The 19,150-nt window shown below is 37.6% G+C and overlaps 1 protein-coding gene across 1 annotated transcript in view; it reads left to right on the plus strand.

Annotated features, from left to right (window-relative positions):
• The window catches only part of LOC122791456 (mucin-2-like), a 539,946-nt gene that overhangs the window by 233,317 nt on the left and 287,479 nt on the right, over positions 1-19,150 (plus strand). Inside the window, exons 10-13 of the mRNA XM_044059201.1 lie at positions 3,767-3,884; positions 4,865-5,003; positions 7,376-7,486; positions 12,708-12,777. Coding sequence (XP_043915136.1) covers positions 3,767-3,884; positions 4,865-5,003; positions 7,376-7,486; positions 12,708-12,777 — 438 coding nt within the window. The remainder of the gene's footprint in view (positions 1-3,766; positions 3,885-4,864; positions 5,004-7,375; positions 7,487-12,707; positions 12,778-19,150) is intronic.

The raw sequence follows: 19,150 nt of genomic DNA on the forward strand, positions 1-19,150 counted from the left end.
TGTGCACCATTCTATTGGCACGTAGTCTGTGGAGAGGCTTAGGCTGAACAGAGTGTTACGGTGGGGGGTTAGTTTGTTCTGTAGTTTGTGCAAGATGCAGCCTGGCACACCATCTGGTCCCATTGACGCTGTGTACTTGGCATTTGAAAGGGTGTTTTCACCTGTGTGTCTGTGATTTTTGGGACACTACACTTTTCTGGTATTGTTGTGGGCCCTTTTGGAGGTGAGGGGGGGTGAAGTTTGCACTGAATCTATCTGCCAGGATGTTGGCAATATCAGTGGGTTCAGTATATTTTATGCAATTTTGCACTAGTTCAGTGCATATCTGCGAGTTGCCACTTAGATTCTTAACATTGCCAAAGAAGGCTTTGTGGTTATCTTTTGAATCCTTGGCTATTTTGCTTTTGAAGTTAGCCTTGGTTGATTTCATGAGGGACCTTAGTTTCTTACTGATACTGATCAGCAATGTTTTTCCTTATTGGGATTTGCTTTTTTTCCTGAACTAGTTTCCTCCTTCTATTCTATAGCCTGTTTATTGCAGGGGTCCACCAAACTAGTTTCCTTCTCTTAGAGGAGTGAGACTTGGTTTTGCTAGGGATGGCATGATCCATGCATCCTTTTAGGTGCTCATAGAGTGCATTTGTAAAGGTTTCTGCATCTTGGGCAGCATTATCCTTTAGCGTGGGGGCTGCAAAATTTACCACCTCTGTCTTAAGTAAGGCGAAGTTTGCTTTAGAAATGTTTTTTACTGTTGTTTCCTTAGTTGGGGGTGGTGGTGGGGTGTGGACATCCAGAGTGATTAGTTTATGGTCTGATCTAACCAGTGATGGGTTGAACTCTGGTGAGGAACACCTGTCTCCCATGTTGGTGATGACCAGGTCCAATATGTTTTCACCTCTGGTAGGGGAGTTTACCAGCTGAGTTGATGAATTCCAGGAAGCCCTGGGCCAGTGAATGGTAGGGTAATTGAAATCACCCAATATCAGGGTGTTCAGTAGGACCTTCATATTTTCCAGTGTCTTCAGAAAGGTGGAGTGGTCGTCCTGGGTCATGGAGGGTGATCTGTAGCAGGCCACAATTTGCTTTGCAGATTTGCCTGATGTTAGTTGCACATGGATGATCTCAGAGGTATCATGCTGTGTCACTAACCTGGAGGTGTAGGTATCCTTGATAAATATGGATACACCCCCTCCTTCTGTGTTTCGGTCCGTGTTCTGTGGCCAAAATGTGTGGTATGAGTTGTAGTGTGGTAGTGTTGGGGTGCTCTCTGGAAACTTGAACCAGGTTTCAGTTACTGCACAGATGTCGACGTTCTCCATACTGAGGAGTGCTTCGAGCTCCTGCATTTTGAGATTTAAACTCCTGGCATTGAGTAGCATAACCCTCAGTTTTTTGTTAATTGTGCTGTTTACAGAGGTGGGTTTGAGTTTTGAGCCTTGCCTAAAAAAGGCACTATGGGGGCAGTAAGAGCCTTGGCCAGTATTCAAAAGCCTAGTGGTGACAGGTACAAGCCGTCTCTTGCAAAGCGACGCAGCTTGTTGAGCATGTCATCCCAGGCTGACAGATACTGGATCCCCTTTGAATGACACCAGAAGCTTAGCCAATTGTTGAAATTGATAATTTTTTCTTTATACTGAGGTATCATTCTTGGTGACATCAGGATGCTACTCAGAGTCATGGTCATACCAGCCTGGGCTGCATGATCAGAGAGATTTTCCATGTTTCTTTTCATGTAGTCCAGGGAGGTATGTCTCAGGTCATTCACACCAACATGAACAATGACATAATCATATTTGTACCTGTTCTTGAGTGACCTGAGTGCTTGTATTATGTGGCGGATTCTGGCTCCCGACAGGCAGCCAACAGTAACCTTCTGCTTGTCCAGCCTAGTGAGTGGGACGTCTGTGTGCCTGACTATAGAGTCACCTATTACTAGCGTGTTAGGTATGTTATTTTACCTTAAGGGCTGTGATTGTGTGGCACACTGATTTTGTGTTTTATGTGTTGTCTGGTTTGTGACAGGAAGTGCAGGTTGTTTGGGTGTCTGCTTTGGAGGTCTCTGATGCTTTTGAAGGTTTTTATTTAGAGCCTCTGCATATGATTTTGTGTATTTATATGTATTTTTTGCCAGTGCATTTTTAGAAGGTCTGTGTGTGGCTGGAGGTGTGGTGGAAGTGTTAACCTTCTCCTCTTGACTGTCTGTTCCAGTCTTGGGTGGAGACAGCTTAGCTTCCAGTTTGGCTGTATAATTGCATCTCTCGCATATGTTAGTGTTTTGTGGTAGGAGAAGAGGGTAGTCTGTGTACATGAGGCAGTTGTAACATTGCCTCAGGATACCCAGATTCACCAGCTGGGCTGGAGAGTGCACCTGAATTTGCCCTTTGGTCAGGCCTGAATAGTAGGGTGAGCTGCTTAGTTGCTTGGTTGGTGATAGGTGAATAAAGAGCCTTGGTCTGCTGGGCAATCAGTGTCAGGGTATATTAATGCTTACTATTAGGTCTGAGCAAGTGCTGGGCTGTAAGATGCTTTTTGAGTGCATAGGTTAAGAGTTAGACTAGTTTCAAGGGAAAAAGTGAAAAGGAGACTTAGTGGAGCCAGGAACAATTTAACCGTAGCTAACCAGCACTGCCCAGTGCGCAAAACCGTGCAAATGTGGTTTTTACAACAGAGAAATGAAAGAGATAGAAATTAGCCCAAAATGGCCAATAAACTACTAAGTTCTGGCCTGGAACCACTCCTCCAGGGTCAGTAGGTTGCTCAAAGCTCCCCTCTCTCACAGGTAAACAGAGAAACTTCCTTCTATCCAAGTAAGGTATGGACAACTCAGAAACTAGTATCACAACCCTGAATTCAGCACTAGCCTGAAAACTGGACTATACTAGCTTAGAAAGGTGGGAAACAAGGAATGTTTTTGTTTTTTTTTGTTTTGTTTGTTTTTTTGAAAAGATAAGGCAAAAACAGTAACATTGTGGAATAAAATTACTGTAATAATAGAAAGAAATATAAATTTGTGCTACACTGCAGAAGCCTGACTGCCACTTACACACCATGTTTTGTACAAAGTAGACTTGAAGAGGGAACATCGTGTTTACCTGTAATTAAAATTCAGTTTAGAAATATAACCCTAGTAAAGCAACAAAAGACATATATATTAATATAATTATGTAATTTAATAATTAAAAATTAAAAACTTTGTTTTTTGCAAAACCAAGTCAAGCCAAAATCAAAAAAGGCTTGATGCTAATGAAATCGTTAATGCCATGAATTTTTATTATAGGTAAACACGATGATCTATGTTTTAACATGTAGTTCACGCTTTATGATTTTTAATATGAACAAATACGAAGGGTATGTCTTTTTAAAAGATTATTGGTTTTTTGGCACCAAAAAGGTTTTTTAAATGTACTTGCTGGAAAGTGCCATGTGACCAGAAATTATGTACTGTTGGCAAAAGGAAATTCTGATAGTTGTTGTAACAGTAGTAAGTTTTCTCATGTGGCACTCTGCCCTTTATAACATACCCGCTTAAAATGTAAGACACTGTTTTCTAATGCTTCATAGTGATTTTTTATTATTAAAATTCATTACTAACACAATAATATAGTATATTGCCTCACGGTCGGCAGGCTGCCATCATGTTTAAATTATACTTTTTTCAAGAGACACGAGCTCCAGTAGTTTTTAAACCAGTTGTATACTTTTTTGCACATATTCACATGCCATACAGGTAAATAAATAAAAAATGTTTTGATGGCTTGCCCTGCAGGTACAGTCGTTGATGACATCTCTAACAGTGGATGCATTCCAGTTGAGCATTGCCAGTGCACACTTCATGGAAAAAAGTATAACCCTGGGGAAAGGAGAACAAGTGAATGTGAAGAGTGGTGAGTTTCACACACGATTGTCTGTATTTGCAGAGATTCCATGTGATTATTGACTGCATCTTTTGTATGCTATTGAAAGCAGTAGCTCATGTCTGATCTTCCACACACTGTGCACTTTATTATTGCTGTTAATGACTTATTGATATCTTCACACAACATTTTGTTTGTATTCATAATACCTCTTGTTAACTTGCATGTCTGCTGTCATTTATATTGGTCCGGACTGAGACTGAAATAGGTTCATTTGGATCAGTGCTCCACCCTGGCTATCTGATTCAATGAATAAATAAATAAATGCATACATACATACATAAATCAATAAATAAACTTTCTAAGTATGTGAAGGCTACAGCCAACAAGAATAGATTTAATTTTCAATAAACTGTGAGAGACCTGATATGCCGTTACAAAAATTTCTGCAGAATATCAGCAAATTAGGCAGTAAAAGTAACTCTATAATGTAAATGGACAGAGCTCTTACTATGACCAGGATGATTGAGGCTCTGTTAACAATTTTGCCATGACAGCATCACATGGGTAGATGCAGGCAAGTGGATGAGCTGAGCCCACTCATATGTGCTATGGATGATCCCAGTCATCCTTAGTAATGAGATATAACAGTGATTCAGATGATACATGTAAGTGCTGTCCATTGCACTAGATGTGAAACACGTGACCAGTTCTGCGAATTTGAAAGGTACAACTGTACAGTTTGCTTGAGAATAACTACCACCTCTCAGTCTGTCATCAAAATCTGATACAGGGCTAAAGTGAACAATGATTTCCAAAACAGTTACAAATAAAACCACTTTTTAACATTCAATATTTTTAGACAACTAGTTTTAATGCATGAATTAAGTAAATACTTATGGTCAAGTTTTATTTATATGGGTTATTAAAATGTTTACTTTCATATGCCCAAAATTCAATTATTAAAAATAAAAATACTTTTTTTGCTAATTCTCTTTCTATTTTTATAGCATATGTGATTCTGGCAAATGGATGTGCAAGAACCTTCCCTGCCCTGGGTTATGTTCTTTGGAAGGAGGAGCCCATATTTCAACTTTTGATGGCAAAATATACACCTTTCATGGAGGATGTTTCTATGTTCTCAGTAAAGTAAGTATATTACAAGAATAGCATTTTTGAAAACAAACAAAAAAATGTCCTACCCAAATATTATGAATAATTTTCTGACTTCAGGTAAGCAACCCCCCATAAAAAAAAAAATATATATATATATATATATATATATATATATATATATATATGGGCCTACTTCATTTGCTCGAAAGACCATTTGACCTAAACCCATTTGATCGAAATTTCATTTGATTGAAAAACAGTATTCAAGGCAAATAACAGGGATTTGTCCCCCTCCCCAATGTCGTGTGACCCTGGAGTTGGTATATATAGTTAGAGGGTGTGTGGGGGGGGGCGAAGCCCCCCACCTATTTTTGTTTAAACTCTATACTTTTTGTGTTTTTTTTTTCTTTTTCTGCACCCCCCCCCAACTATATATACCAACTCCAGGGTCGCACGACATTGGGGAGGTGGACAAATCCCAGTTTTATGCCTTGAATACTGGTTTTTGATCAAATGAAATTTTCATCAAATGGGTTTAGGTCAAATGGTTTTTTGATAAAATGAAGTAGACCCATATATATATATATATATATATATATATATATGTAGATATATATTAAAATCACATGAGCTCATACTAAGACAAAGTCAAGTGCATGCATTGTTACAATTGATACAGTAGAGCTGTCATTTATGAGCTATGTTAAGTAAGCTCTACTGTGATCTGAGCAGAGTTGAACTGAATAAAGATAATGGTATGTAATTAAATTTTTATGAATGTTGTACTCTGCTTTTCAAGCCTTTAGATAATTATTTGCCAGTCAAAACAGCATCCATTTTGTCTCTTTTAATAATGTGGATTTACATATGGACATATGTGCATACCAGGGTGTAATATGTTTCTAGCTCCATTTACATTTCCATAATGCATACATTAACCTTAATTAGGGCAGGGAGTATAACTCGTGGAATTCAGTAATTTAACCTTAATTAGGGCAGGTACTATAACTGGTGGAATTCAGTAATTTAATTTTGTTTTTTGAATGTTATGCAGTAGTTAATAAAAGAAAACATTTTAGGTTACCAGCATGTTATTAATAAGGACAGGATCTATTTCTCCATAAAGCAACTTATTTCATATACAAAGTATACAGTTCTTACAAGTTTATAGGGCCAGCTGAAATCCTACAGTCCAGTATCCTAGAAGGAAATTATTTATATTTTATAAGTTTCTAAATGCTTCAGTGGAATTTAATTTTTTGGTAACAGCTTCTACTTATACATAAAGAAAGCAGTAAAACTTAGTTTTGAAGACATTTTCATTTAATCCGCGGCAAATGCATCTGCAATCAAGCATCTCAAATGGTAACCAGCACCCCCATTTTAGTACAACTGAAACTTGGGGTGATTTTTAAGGTTTGGACACCTGTAGATACACCCACTTCAACTACATTTTTTCACTTTTACATACAGATACACACACACACACACACACACACACACACACACACACACACACACACACACACACACACACACACACACATACTTGATGTGTGACAGCAGGCAATGTTTTAAGTTACAAATTTATATTCACATTAGAAAGCACTGTAAAAGAGATTTATCTCAGAATAAACCTATAATATACTTAATTACCACAAGCCATACAGATGTCCCTTAGAAGTATAATTTTGCTGGTTAATGTGATTTCTTCCTTAAAATTTGATATTTTATTATACACTGTCCTTTGCATCTGTATACATACTTGTTTATATCTGCTATGAGAATGAATCCACTTGAGTTATTATGTAATATTATTACCATGCTCTAGAATATACATTTGACAAGTGAAATGAAATGTTACTGGTATAGAAGTCAAATAATGAATAATTACACAGAAAACTATAAAGTATGAATAGATCTTTGTTATTGTAGCAGCTGGTTTGAGTCATATGCATACAGTTGAAGCAGATATGACACAGCTGCTATGCAACTAGTTAAAAAGGTGGAATTTCTATTTTTTGCAGTGTTTATTAAAACATAAAAAAAGGGAAAAATAAGGAAATGTGGGTGTCTTTCAACTGGCATCAGAGATGTCACAGAAGCTACTAGTGAACAAAGGATATATACAAATACTCTCTAGAATTTCTCAGTAACAGTTCTTTTCTCACATGCTGAAATGTATTATTAAGCCAAGAACAAATATAGATAACACAAGCAACTTGTGTATCAGCAGGAAAACTGCATATTTTAGACGATTATTCATATTTCTCTGGGTCACTGTTTTACCACAATGCCCTTCTGTTAATGTATGCATATATACTAGTAAACAGTCTGCCAGTAATAAAATCAAATATGTGTAAACTTGTAAAAAAACACTTACATCCAATTTCTGGTTATTCTAGGACTGTGAATATGGTTACTACACTTTGCTTGCTGAAATGGTACCCTGTGAGAGCCTAGAAAGAGACACTTGTCTAAAGTCACTGGTGTTAAAATCCTCAAAAAATGAGCAGGTAAGTGACACACTATAGATTGTGACCAACAATACATAATTTGTCTACAACATTGTATGCGCTCACCATCAGCAACTAAGACCAAATGATGTCTGGTTAGTTACACACTGCTGAGTTGTGAAGCAAAAAACAGAAGGTCCTTGATTACTTACAAGTTTATCGGTGTTTTTCTTCAGAATTGGTTATCTGTGCAATGGCTACTAAATAGGGTACTGAATTCTTTATTTTTTGTTTTATGATGTCTTTTAAGTCTCTTAGAAGGTGAAAATGATGTTCATACACAAACTGCCAGTGAAGTGAGATGGTATTATATTACATAAAGACCTACAGTGATCTGTCTCAGAGTAACAGCAGAGTATGAGCCTGCTTTATTCCTCCAAAAGTGGAATAAAACAGTGCAAGGCTTATAAACAGTAAAAGTATGCATGCTGCACATATATGTCTACAGTATGTTAAGACTAAAATAAAATGTGTTTAAATATTTGTAATTCTCACTTTAAAGTTACTCTCATTGTAATATATATATATATATATATATATATATATATATATATATATATATATATATGTATATATATATGTGTGTGTGTGTGTGTGTGTGTGTGTGTGTGTGTGTGTGTTATTTTTACGTAGTTATTTGTTCACATATTTAATTTCTTAACCATTAATACTGCTTATTGTATTGCTAGATACTGAACTTTATTTCCTACTTTTTACTTTCATCTTCTTGTCATCTCTTCCCAAGTCTAAATACACAGTAATCCTGACAGCTTCCACGGGGAATAATAAAAGTGTCTAAGCCCACTCCTATAAATTAACAAAGTAAAAAAAGTGGATGACTTCAACATAAAAAAGTAGGTGACTTCTATCTGAATACCCATTTAAGTATTTTATCAAAAATAGTATAAGTAGTAATATAACTGCTCAAACATCTCAAAAAACATGGTTTTAATTGCCATAGCCAATGCAGATCATAGGATCATAGGATGTTACCAGGCTAATGACACTAGGGCCTTTTCAAGCCTGGCCAAGTTTTACCCTTATTTCCACAATCAGCACCTATTGCGCCTGTCCAAAAGGGACACAGGTGGAACCCCCAGGGTGAATTTGTGGTTACCCATCCAATTGTCCAGATTACATCTGAAGAGGGCCAGTGAGGTGCTCTGCTTGACATGAAGCGGGAGTCTGTTCCAAAGGTGAGGTAACCTCTGGGAGACAAATCTGTCCCTCTAGTGGGTTCTGTTAATGTCACATACCAGGTTAAGGCCTTTAGAGCTAATAACCCGTGTACCATTTGACTTACGGATATGCAGCATTTCCAATAAAACAGGGTCAAAGATTGCCTTATATGCAAAGCAGAGATCACCTCTGAGTAGTCTGTATGAAACAGAATAAAGTGACAGTGATTCCAGATCATCCTCATAGGACAGATGCTGAAGATCTTGAATTTTCCTTGTGAGGAACCTTTGTGGTCTCCCCAATTGCTGCAGGTGCTTGGAAAGGTACATACCAAAAGGGACATTGTACTCAATTATTGGTCTGATGAGGGAAGAGTATAGGGAAGTTATAACTTCTTTTTTTTCGTGGCAGCAATGTCCTTACTTATGAAATGAGCAGTACAGAATGCCCTTCTTACCACTATGGAGACGTGGTGATGAAAGGTAAAGTTGCTGTCAGCCTGTGTGCCCAGGTCTGTCACCACTGGGTGTGTACTTAGGGTGTTGTTATAGATGTGGTAGTTAGCAGGAGCATCACTCATACTGAAAGAGATGATAACACATTTTTTTGGATTGAGTTTAAGGCCATGACTTTGTCACCAATCATTTATTTGTCTAAGACTTTCTTGTAGGATGTTGACATCGTTTGGAGATTCAATGACTGCTTCCAGTTTGCAGTCATCAGCAGACTTTGTCAGCCACAGACTTTTAATTTTAGCTTGTATTTCGGAGAAATAGATTCCAAACAGTAGAAGTCCCAGGACTGATCCCTGTGGAATACCACTGGTTACAGGTTTGCTGTTGAAGGTGGATTCCCCTATTTTGACTATATGAGATCTATCAGTGAGCCAGTTAGTGACCCATCTAATGCTATATGGGCTGATACCTAGCTGGGTGAGTTTATCAATGATGCCTGAGTGGGGGGATACTGTCAACAGCCTTGGCTAAGTCTAGATAGGCTGCATGCACAGATTTCCCCTCGTCAGGGGCCTTGGGGACTGTCTTGAAGAAGTCCACCAGGTTTAACAGGCATGATCACCTTTTGAGAAATATACATTGAGTAGGGTCAAGTGTTTGGAGATTACCTATATCTTTGTTGATAAGGTCCATTATGATATGCTCCATTGTCTTGCATATAAGGCTAGTCAGGCCAATATATCTATATTTCCTGGGGTCAGTGGAAGCATCACCTTTGTGCAAGGGGATAACGGTTGCCTTTTACCATTCAGCTGGGATGAAGCCAGTGCTTAAACTATGACTGAAAAAGTACCCAATGCTGTCACTAATTCTTATTTGAGCCCGTGTAGAATGCAGCCTGGGATGTTATCAGGTCCCATAGATGCTGTGTTTTTGACTTTAGAGAGGGTGTTCACAACCTGCTCTTTAGAGATACAAGGTAGAAGACAGGGGGTAGGAATGTCATGGGGTATGTGTCACAGGGAAGCAATGTTTTCACAGAGCCTGTTGGCAAACAGGTTAGCAATGTCCACAAGCTCAATATATGTGGTATCATTAAGTACCAGTTCAGCACAAATCTGGGCCTTTCCTTTTAGGTTATGGATGCAACAAAAGAACGCTTTATGGTTGTCCTTAGTTGAGGAAGCTAATTTGGATTTGTAGTTAGCTTTGGAGGACTTCACAAGAAGCCTTATTTGCTTTTTTAAGCTGAGGAGAGAGTGTTTCTGAATACTGTACTTGTTTAATAAAGTTTAACTTTGGTTTAGGCTCTGATCTCATGTGTGCATGAATATTCCAGTTAGGTGTGGAACATATAGAAATGATGTCTAAGAATACTGGTGTGTTAATTAAGAAAGTGTGTTCATTGTTATCTTAATGTTTTAGTAAACACTAAAATGGTTAGAAAAGAAAAAAACATTCCTGGTCGTATCTCTTCTATACTTACCTACTGGGTCCTTCACTCTAACATCAGTGTCTATAGTACCTAAACCCCCACCTTCATAACCATGTTGTAACCTTTTCCCATTTTATTCGGGTCAGAAAATTTATTTTATTTATTTACTGACATTTGATTATTGGGAAAGTCTGATTGGGTAGGCATCCCATTTTCAGTGGAGGCCCTGGTTGAAAACTCCAAAGTATTACAAAGCATTTTAAGAATAATGATTTTACATTCTTTAAAAATAATACAAAAAAGACAAATACAGTTTAAATAATTATACCAAATTAGACATAAAATGAAAACATTGGTTAAGAATAGATACAAGTTATATGTCAATGATTGAAATAGTTAGAGAAATTTAGTTAATGTATAGAAATTAAAGGTAAGTTAGTAAAATACAGACAATAATTGCACTATAAAATGAGAGAAAAGCAGGCTTATGGTATATTTAGAGAGAAAACCAGGAGAGAGAAATTCATAGAAGTAAGAAAGTGAGTGAAGAAGGGAGAGTAAGGAGATGTTTGGTATGAATAGGCATTTGTCCACATTTAGGGATATAGTTTATCCTGGTGTTGAGCAAGAACATATGTCTAACAGATTTGATAGGTTTGTGGACAGATGGGAGTTTTGGGTCATCAGATCATAATGACTGACTAGGAATACAGTTATGTAGAATGTTATTTAGAGCCGGACATGCAGCTGGATTATGAATACTTTTATAGCTGACAAGAAGCTGTGTATATATTATTAGATAGGGGTAGTTCTAACCAGTTTAGGCTTTTTAGTGCTATAGAGAGGTGGGTTATGAAAGGGGTATTCGCTGCAAATTTTGCACCTTTGTTATAGTACTGTTCAGATTTTGATTTTTGTAATGCCTGAAGGTTAGTAAGGATGGGAACACCATAAGGAAGTGTGGGAGGAGATAAGCAATGGCAAATGTAGCTTTAGTTGCATCAGTGAAACAGTTTTGGGCTATACAAAGCATCTCTAGTATTTTGATGGGTTTTTCTTATGCAGTTTTGTATATGCAGGTTGAGTTTAAGATATCATCAACTATCAGCCCAAATAATTTGCTATGAGAAATGACTTCACTTGTTGTATTATCAGGAGAAAGGATTTTAAATGTTGTTTTTTTCCACGGGAGAGGGATTTTGGGGGAAAAAGTAGTAGTTTGTTTGATTTAGGGGGTTGCACATGAGGTTTGAGTAGCCATGTTTCCGTTGCTGTTAAAACTTCCTGAGTTTTGGGAGGTCTGCCACATTGTCAGAGGTGCAAATGAGTGTGGAATTATCTGCATACTGCAGTAGGAAAGCCTGTTGTGTGAATGTGTGGAAGCTGTTGGTGAGAACGTTAAACAAGATGGAAGAGACAATTTCCTGATTACATATCAGATAAGTCTTTAATTTGCATACCTTTCTTTTGAAACAAATTTGCAAACACATTTTTCTGTTATGTTTCCCAGTTTTCATACCCTTTCTCATGAACTAACAGTGCAATTTTTAAACAAAACTTATTTGAGATCTACTGGACTATTCCAACAGCATGTTAAAAGCCTGGCCAAATAGAGTAACCCCACTTAGGTAGAAGCAAAGCAGAGGTATTTTAGGATGGTAATGAAACAAAATTAAGGAGCAAAGCCACTATATGAGTATTCTGCAGGTGTCCTTTTAGTTGCCTGTCACTGTTACATAACTATTCATTTGTAATTGTTTTGAAAAGTAACTAAAGCACATTTCATTCACCCGGCTTATTTTACACAAAATGGTAAAGACCATTAAAAAATGAACACAAGATTTACAAAGAAGAAGTTAGGCAATAAATCAGACTTTATCTTTCTATCATATTGTACAACTGAATACACTAGTGTTTGGATGATGGATGTTTGGAACAGAAATATTTGGAAGAGACTCATGTAGGTGTGTAGCACTGCAGAAAAAAAAAACAGGTAGATCATTTCACTAGATTTATTTTCTCTTGGTATATAATTACCATAGGGCATTTTTTCTGAAGAATTTTAGTGACTACTTTTAAGAAAAATAAATATGTTTCTTTGAAGAATAATGATCTGAAATTGTAATTAACAATTCTATTTTGTACTTCACAGACAATGACCTTTTCAGCTAATGGGTATGTACTTCTGAATGGAGGTCGTATCTCTCTGCCTTACAGCACAGGTAGGACAAACAGCAAAATGTCTTATATCAGAGAAAGTATATAAGTGATCAAAACACTGCAGCTATCGTTAAGAGTGAGCAATAATATTGCATTGCTTAAATGCTCAATGGAAGTCAGAATTGTATCATTTCACTTTTGACCATTCATGAAATTCTTTTAGCATTCACATAATACAAGTAAGTCGTATTTAAACTGCTGATTTGCAGGCAGTTTTTATATGTTTCTAGATAGCTGAATTGTTATTTATATTAGTTGCTTATTAGTTTCCAGGACAATTTTATGTAAGCACATGTATCAGCAAGACCCATGTTTGACCTTGATGCAAGTCCAGGAAGTGCTTACTTAGCTGGAGACATGTGCAATTATTATTCACTATGGTGAAATTTGGTGAGCAAGTCCAGTGTGCCTCGTTGTAAATTCACGTCATCCTTTAAAAATCAGAAGTCTATGACTGTTGAAAACCATGATTTATTTGTGTATGTATATATAGACTATATAGTTAGACAGATATATGAAACATTTTAGACATATTCCTTGCCTCAAACACAGCCAGTAAGGTACAAGAAGCATATCAAATTTAGAGTGCAACAGTTTTTCATATGTAATGCAGACAAAACACATAATCACAGTTACAAGCATGCACTATGCAGTGAGTTACTAGTGGGACAACCCAGCAGTCATTACAACCACCTTAGTGGACTGATCACATGCCTGCTGTTTATGCCTGTCACTTCCCTTTAGTGTCCCAATCCTATATTATCTTTTTGCATAACAGTGCCTTCCTCACTGGCCTCCACCAAATACCACCATGGCTTCCTGCAGCAATCTCCCCTCCCTGTTCCTCTCCTCGCCTATTCTCCTCTCTCCTCCTATCCCCTCTCCTCACCTCTCCTCTCTCCTCCTATCCCCTCTCCTCACCTCTCCTCTCCTCTTCTCCCTGTGTAGAGCACACTTTCTTGGATTTTTCACATTCCTTCATCATACACTGTAGAATTCCTTCGTGTTACGTTTTCCACTTTCTTGGATATTAATTGTTATTCCAGTTCCCCTCTTCAAGTCTACACTCAGTCATTACATCTCACGATTTCTGCACTCTGTGCTGATCCACCACATTGTATAGGTTCTATTCTAAAAGCTGTTCAACATATTAACATGTCTGACCTTATCTGATTTCATCATTAAAAACTCGAATCTTTGAACCCTATAGGGCACTGCTACCTTTTCCTTGCGTACTTTTTACATTGCTTCAAACATTTTGTGACACAGTAAAAAGCAAAGTAACCACAATTCATGTAGCATTATAAAATTATACTCCTTAGTACCACTTAACTAAAGTTTGCTAACCCTAATCCTGGAACTACCCCAAGCCCCAACCCAACATTTTTCCTGAGAAAAACCCTTTCCATAACAGTACTGCTACACAAGACACTCACACTCATACATCACATATATCAGCACACAAGCACAACACTAAAATTCTCCTTTACATAGTCCTTACTCTAACCATAATCCGCAAACACTCGCACATAGTTCAACCCATAATGACAAAACTTTTGGTATTTTAGTGTTAATATGTGAAATCCACACTAATCTTACCCAAACACATTCAATCATACTTGCTTCGACAAATGCTTTACTATTCCAAGCACTTGTATCACTTGATAAAGCGATGTTCATTACACATATATATGCTTATATGTAGATATGTATATATATATATATGTGTGTGTGTGTGTGTGTGTGTGTGTGTGTGTGTGTGTGTGTGTGTGTGTGTGTGTGTGAATGTATGCATATATATATATATATATATATATATATATATATATATATATATATATAGTTACACTTCATATACCCAAAATGCTGAAATCTTGAATAGCAGCATTTCAAGTCCATGAAGCCGAAACTTTAGAACAGCGAAAGTGCATAAGCGCGAATGCGAATATGTTGAATCTGCACTTATGCAGTGACGCTACGTTATGGGAAATGTTTCCTTGGGATGTTTATGTTCTGACTCTCAGGTGAGTGAGTGTATGCGAGCGTTTTTGTAAGTTATGTGCATGTGTAATATGTGTGTGTGTGTGTGTGTGTGTGTGTGTGTGTGTGTGTGTGTGTGTGTGTGTGTGCGAGGGACTATAGAATGTGTGTGTTTTTTTTTTCTCTGTGCGATCTCGGACTTGGTATATATATAAGTAGGGGGGTGTGAAGGTTGCGGGGGTTTGTCCCCCTGCTTTTGTTTAGTGTAGGTATGTGTATGTGTGGTATTTTGTTGTGTTTATCATTTTTGTGGTGTAGGTGTTATGGTTTGTGTGTGGTGTAGTGTATGCTGTATGCTCGGGTTTGTGATTTTGACTTTGTGGGGTTTTGGTGTTGTGATGGTTTCGGCTTCATGGACTCGAAATGCTGAAATTTGAGATTTCAGCATTTCGGGTATATGAAGGGAAACCATATATATAGATATATATATATATATATAGATATATATATATAGAGAGAGAGAGAGAGAGAGAGAGAGAAAGAAAGAGAGGTGGAATTGTAGAAGTGAAATTGTTTTGTGTGCGTAATGTTGACAGCTGTCTAGTTGACTGCATATGGTCGACTAATCAGTTGTTCCAAGGTTGTGTGAGATCAACAATCCCTGGGAAAGAATTAAAGTGAGTACGGAAAGATAATGCACAGAGTTCAGATAAGCCTCCTGCCATAGTTCTAAAATAATCGGACGTAGTTCTTGGTAGTAATGCCTGTTTAGAAAGTCAAATGATACTGCATCACTGAGTGACAGGGCTGGTAGTTCTGTTCAACAAAGAGGAAGGGGACCTTGTAAGGAGATGGAGATTTCTCATCCCTTAAACCTCTCTTTTATCCTCAGAAGGATTATGTAAAATGTTCTGCAAGATATGCCAGGGGAGTTCATTGATGTAATATTTTTTTGCAGATGATCAACTGCTTAGCTTCACATGAAAGAAGGCTTGGCAGTCAGGCTTCAACCAGTTCTATAAGTAGATAAAAGTGATGGTCAGCAGATGTCGTGCACATGTGGTGCATCTGGTCTTCTGCAAGGTGTTTGATGCCAGACCACTTAAGACATTGGTGAGGAAATTAAAGAGTATCAGATAAGAGTCTCAAATGGTGATATATGGAAGAAACTGGCCTAGTGATAAGAAGCATAGGGTAACTGCCAGGTTGGTATATTGGAAGAGTGCCTGGAGAAAATGTTATGTCCAGTGGAAAGCAGAAGGGATTCCTGATGGAACTAGTCCTACCAAACATATTTATGTCAGATATCATATTAGGTTATCAGATTGAAAACATGCAGTTAAATGACAGTGGAATTGCTGTACTAATGAGCACAGGTGGGATGGGTTTTAAGGAAATCTGCTCTACACTGCTGGCTATATGGATAGGGTGTATTTAATACAAAAAAGCACAAGGCTAATTAACTTTGATAAAGGAATTTCAGGAAAAGTTATATGTTACTAAAGATAACTGCAAATAGAAGCAGAGAGGGAAAGGGTTTAAGGAAGGTTCAGAATCATCTTTAGGAATTGTGAATGTATCATTTTGAAATACCAAACAGCACCAGAGAAGAACTGAGTGTTATACCAGCAATAATTATAAAGGGCACATAAAATCAACCTACATTCTTCCACATAACTGTTCAGCTGGCCCTTAAGTGGAGGAGATTTCTGAAGTGACAGTAAACAGGCTATGCTTGTACCTATATATAAGAGAGGGTCAATGATTTCCCCAGCAAACTGCAGTGCCATTAGCACATAGAGGTAATACTGAAAAGACTGTTAACCATTTCATAGATAAAAAAGTTGCAGGATGCAAACCAGGCAGTATTATTAACTAAGAGCTCCTGTCAAATCAGAATGGATGTGTACTGACTGGGTTAGAAGAAAGAAGGATAAGGCAAGCTACAGGATGGGACATACGGATGTAAAATTAAAATAAAACATACCAGAATTCAGCAAGGTTTATGAATCTGCGCAACACCAAAAGCTGGCCAAGAACCTAAGGATAGGACTAGGGGACAGAATGTGTAGGTGTTCGGAAAACTAGCTAAGGTTACAACACAAGGGGTTGTAATGAAGACAGCCATTTTATAGTGAGTTACAAGAGACACATGCCCTTGTATAGGTGTTAGGAGCAGCATTCCTTGCCAGATGAAAAGTGTTTGAAAAGCTCACTTGAATGGAGGTTTTACGTTTTCTGTCCTACAATTGGTAGGGAGCATTTCAATGGAAATGACAGCATTAAGCAGAACAACACAGGGGTTAGTTCTGGGGATGGCCCTGAAAATGAATATATATTAGAAGTAATGGCTGGCATACATATCTGCACAGTGGTCAGTTTTGTTCTGTGGATGGCCCTGATAAATACACATGTATCAGAAGTAAGGTACATAGATCAAGAGTAGCCTTTTTTCAGGTGACACAAGAATAGAGGAGAGGAGAAGGTGGAGGGTGGGAATAAAAGCATCAGGAGGGACATAAGAACACTACCAGTCAAGTCAAAAAATGACAATCCAGGCTTAAAGACAGGATGTTATATGTAAAAGGGACAGCCTAGGGATGAAATGTTATTAGTGGTTTGCAGGTGTCGAACTCTAGGATTCCATGCAGGAGAAAGAGCCTGGGATGATGTTATCACTGCTGTGAATCATGAGGAGCAGTGATGTAAACCAATACAGTGCTGGACTGCACAACAAGAGGTACTGAACTGACAGGTAGAAAGTTAATGATGTAGTTGTACCCATGAGAGATTTGTAGAGTCTGTCAATTCCTAATCAACTGCCAAAGTGTTTCTCCAAAAAATTATAAACATTCTGAAATCTTCTGTTGCCCCAGAGGATATCATATTAAGGAAATGGGTACAAGGAACAAGGCTCCCTCCATGGGGATGTGGGCAGCTTGCCCCCACATTCACTTTAGCCAGGACCACAAATTTAATTTTTTCTTACATAATTTTCACTATAACCGTCTGTTGATCTATCAGAATTTGTCAGACCATACCATAAGTGTCCCAGACACTTATGAGTCCTCTCCCCCAGCTGGATCATGTTCTCCATTTTTGGTAAGGGATCATTTAGGAAGAGGGAAAGTTATATGATGGAAACAGTGCAGGGGAAGACAACATAGATGGGGCTAGAAATGTAAACATAGGAAAAAAGACTTACAAAAGAGTCACTATTTGTTACAATCTTGGTAAGGTGAGGCAAAACATGATCAGGGTATCAGTGTAATTATGATGAATGGTGAGAGGTTAAGATGGCTATGACAAGTAAAGCATACAGGAGATGTTGTATAACCAGCAAGGCTCTGTAATACATAGCTCAGGAGGTAGATCCAGAAAGATGAAGGGTGATTAGCTGTCATAGCATAGTTGCCAAATGGGTGTAATGAAAGGCTATGGTATAAGAAAATCCTCACGTAACATTTCATACATACATGCACACACACACAGACATCTTTTTATCTATATGGTGTATATATATATATATATATATATATATATATATATATATATATATATATATATATATATATATATATATATGTATATATATATATTTGGGTGTACTACTCATTAGTGAAAACACGCAAAGTCAACCGTCTAACTATCAGGAGGATATTGTCAAAATATGGAAGGAATAGCCTCAGCACATGCAACTTTCACATTAAAAAAACAAAGTAAAACATACTTTTTTGCAGGAGAGCAAGCCCCCCTGCACCCCCTATGCCCCCTGCTAATTATATATACTAACTCTGAGATCAGACAATCCAAAAGGAAAGTGGACTCTGAGCATGATCTTTCCATACTCACTTTAAAACTTTTTTTGTTTCATTTCCAGAATCTTTCATACCTACCTAGCTGCCCCATCTATACCTATCTTAGCTTCCTATACTGGCAACCTGAGTTGTTGTCCTCTGTGACTACAGAGATGTTATATCCATTCAGTACATTAAGCCAATTTATGGTATTGTCAGATGATGCTGTTCTAGCAGCAAAACATCCTGTGTATTCTTCTTCCAACCATCTGATGTCTCCTTGTCCAGAGGCTTACTGTTCTATTTAATGAGTTTCAAAGTAATTTTCCTTGCACCGTTTTATGCTCTTTTCACATTTTGTCCCCTCTGCACATCCTCTTGTATGCCTTCTTTTTTCACTTTTATTCCATCATTCACCTGCCATAGCTCTCTGACTAATTCTTCCATCTTAATTTATTCTCTTGGAACAGCCTTACTGTTTTCCTCATGCCTTCATTGTATGCAACCTCATTTCTTCCACTGCTCTCAGTTTCAGTCACCCCTTCATGTTACAGCTTGGTATATTTGGCCATTCAAAGAAGCTGTATACTGCATACCA

The sequence above is a fragment of the Protopterus annectens genome, chromosome 17.part0 (genome assembly GCF_019279795.1).
Source record: "Protopterus annectens isolate FY-2018-M chromosome 17.part0, PAN1.0, whole genome shotgun sequence".
NCBI classification, from domain to species: Eukaryota; Metazoa; Chordata; order Ceratodontiformes; family Protopteridae; genus Protopterus; species Protopterus annectens.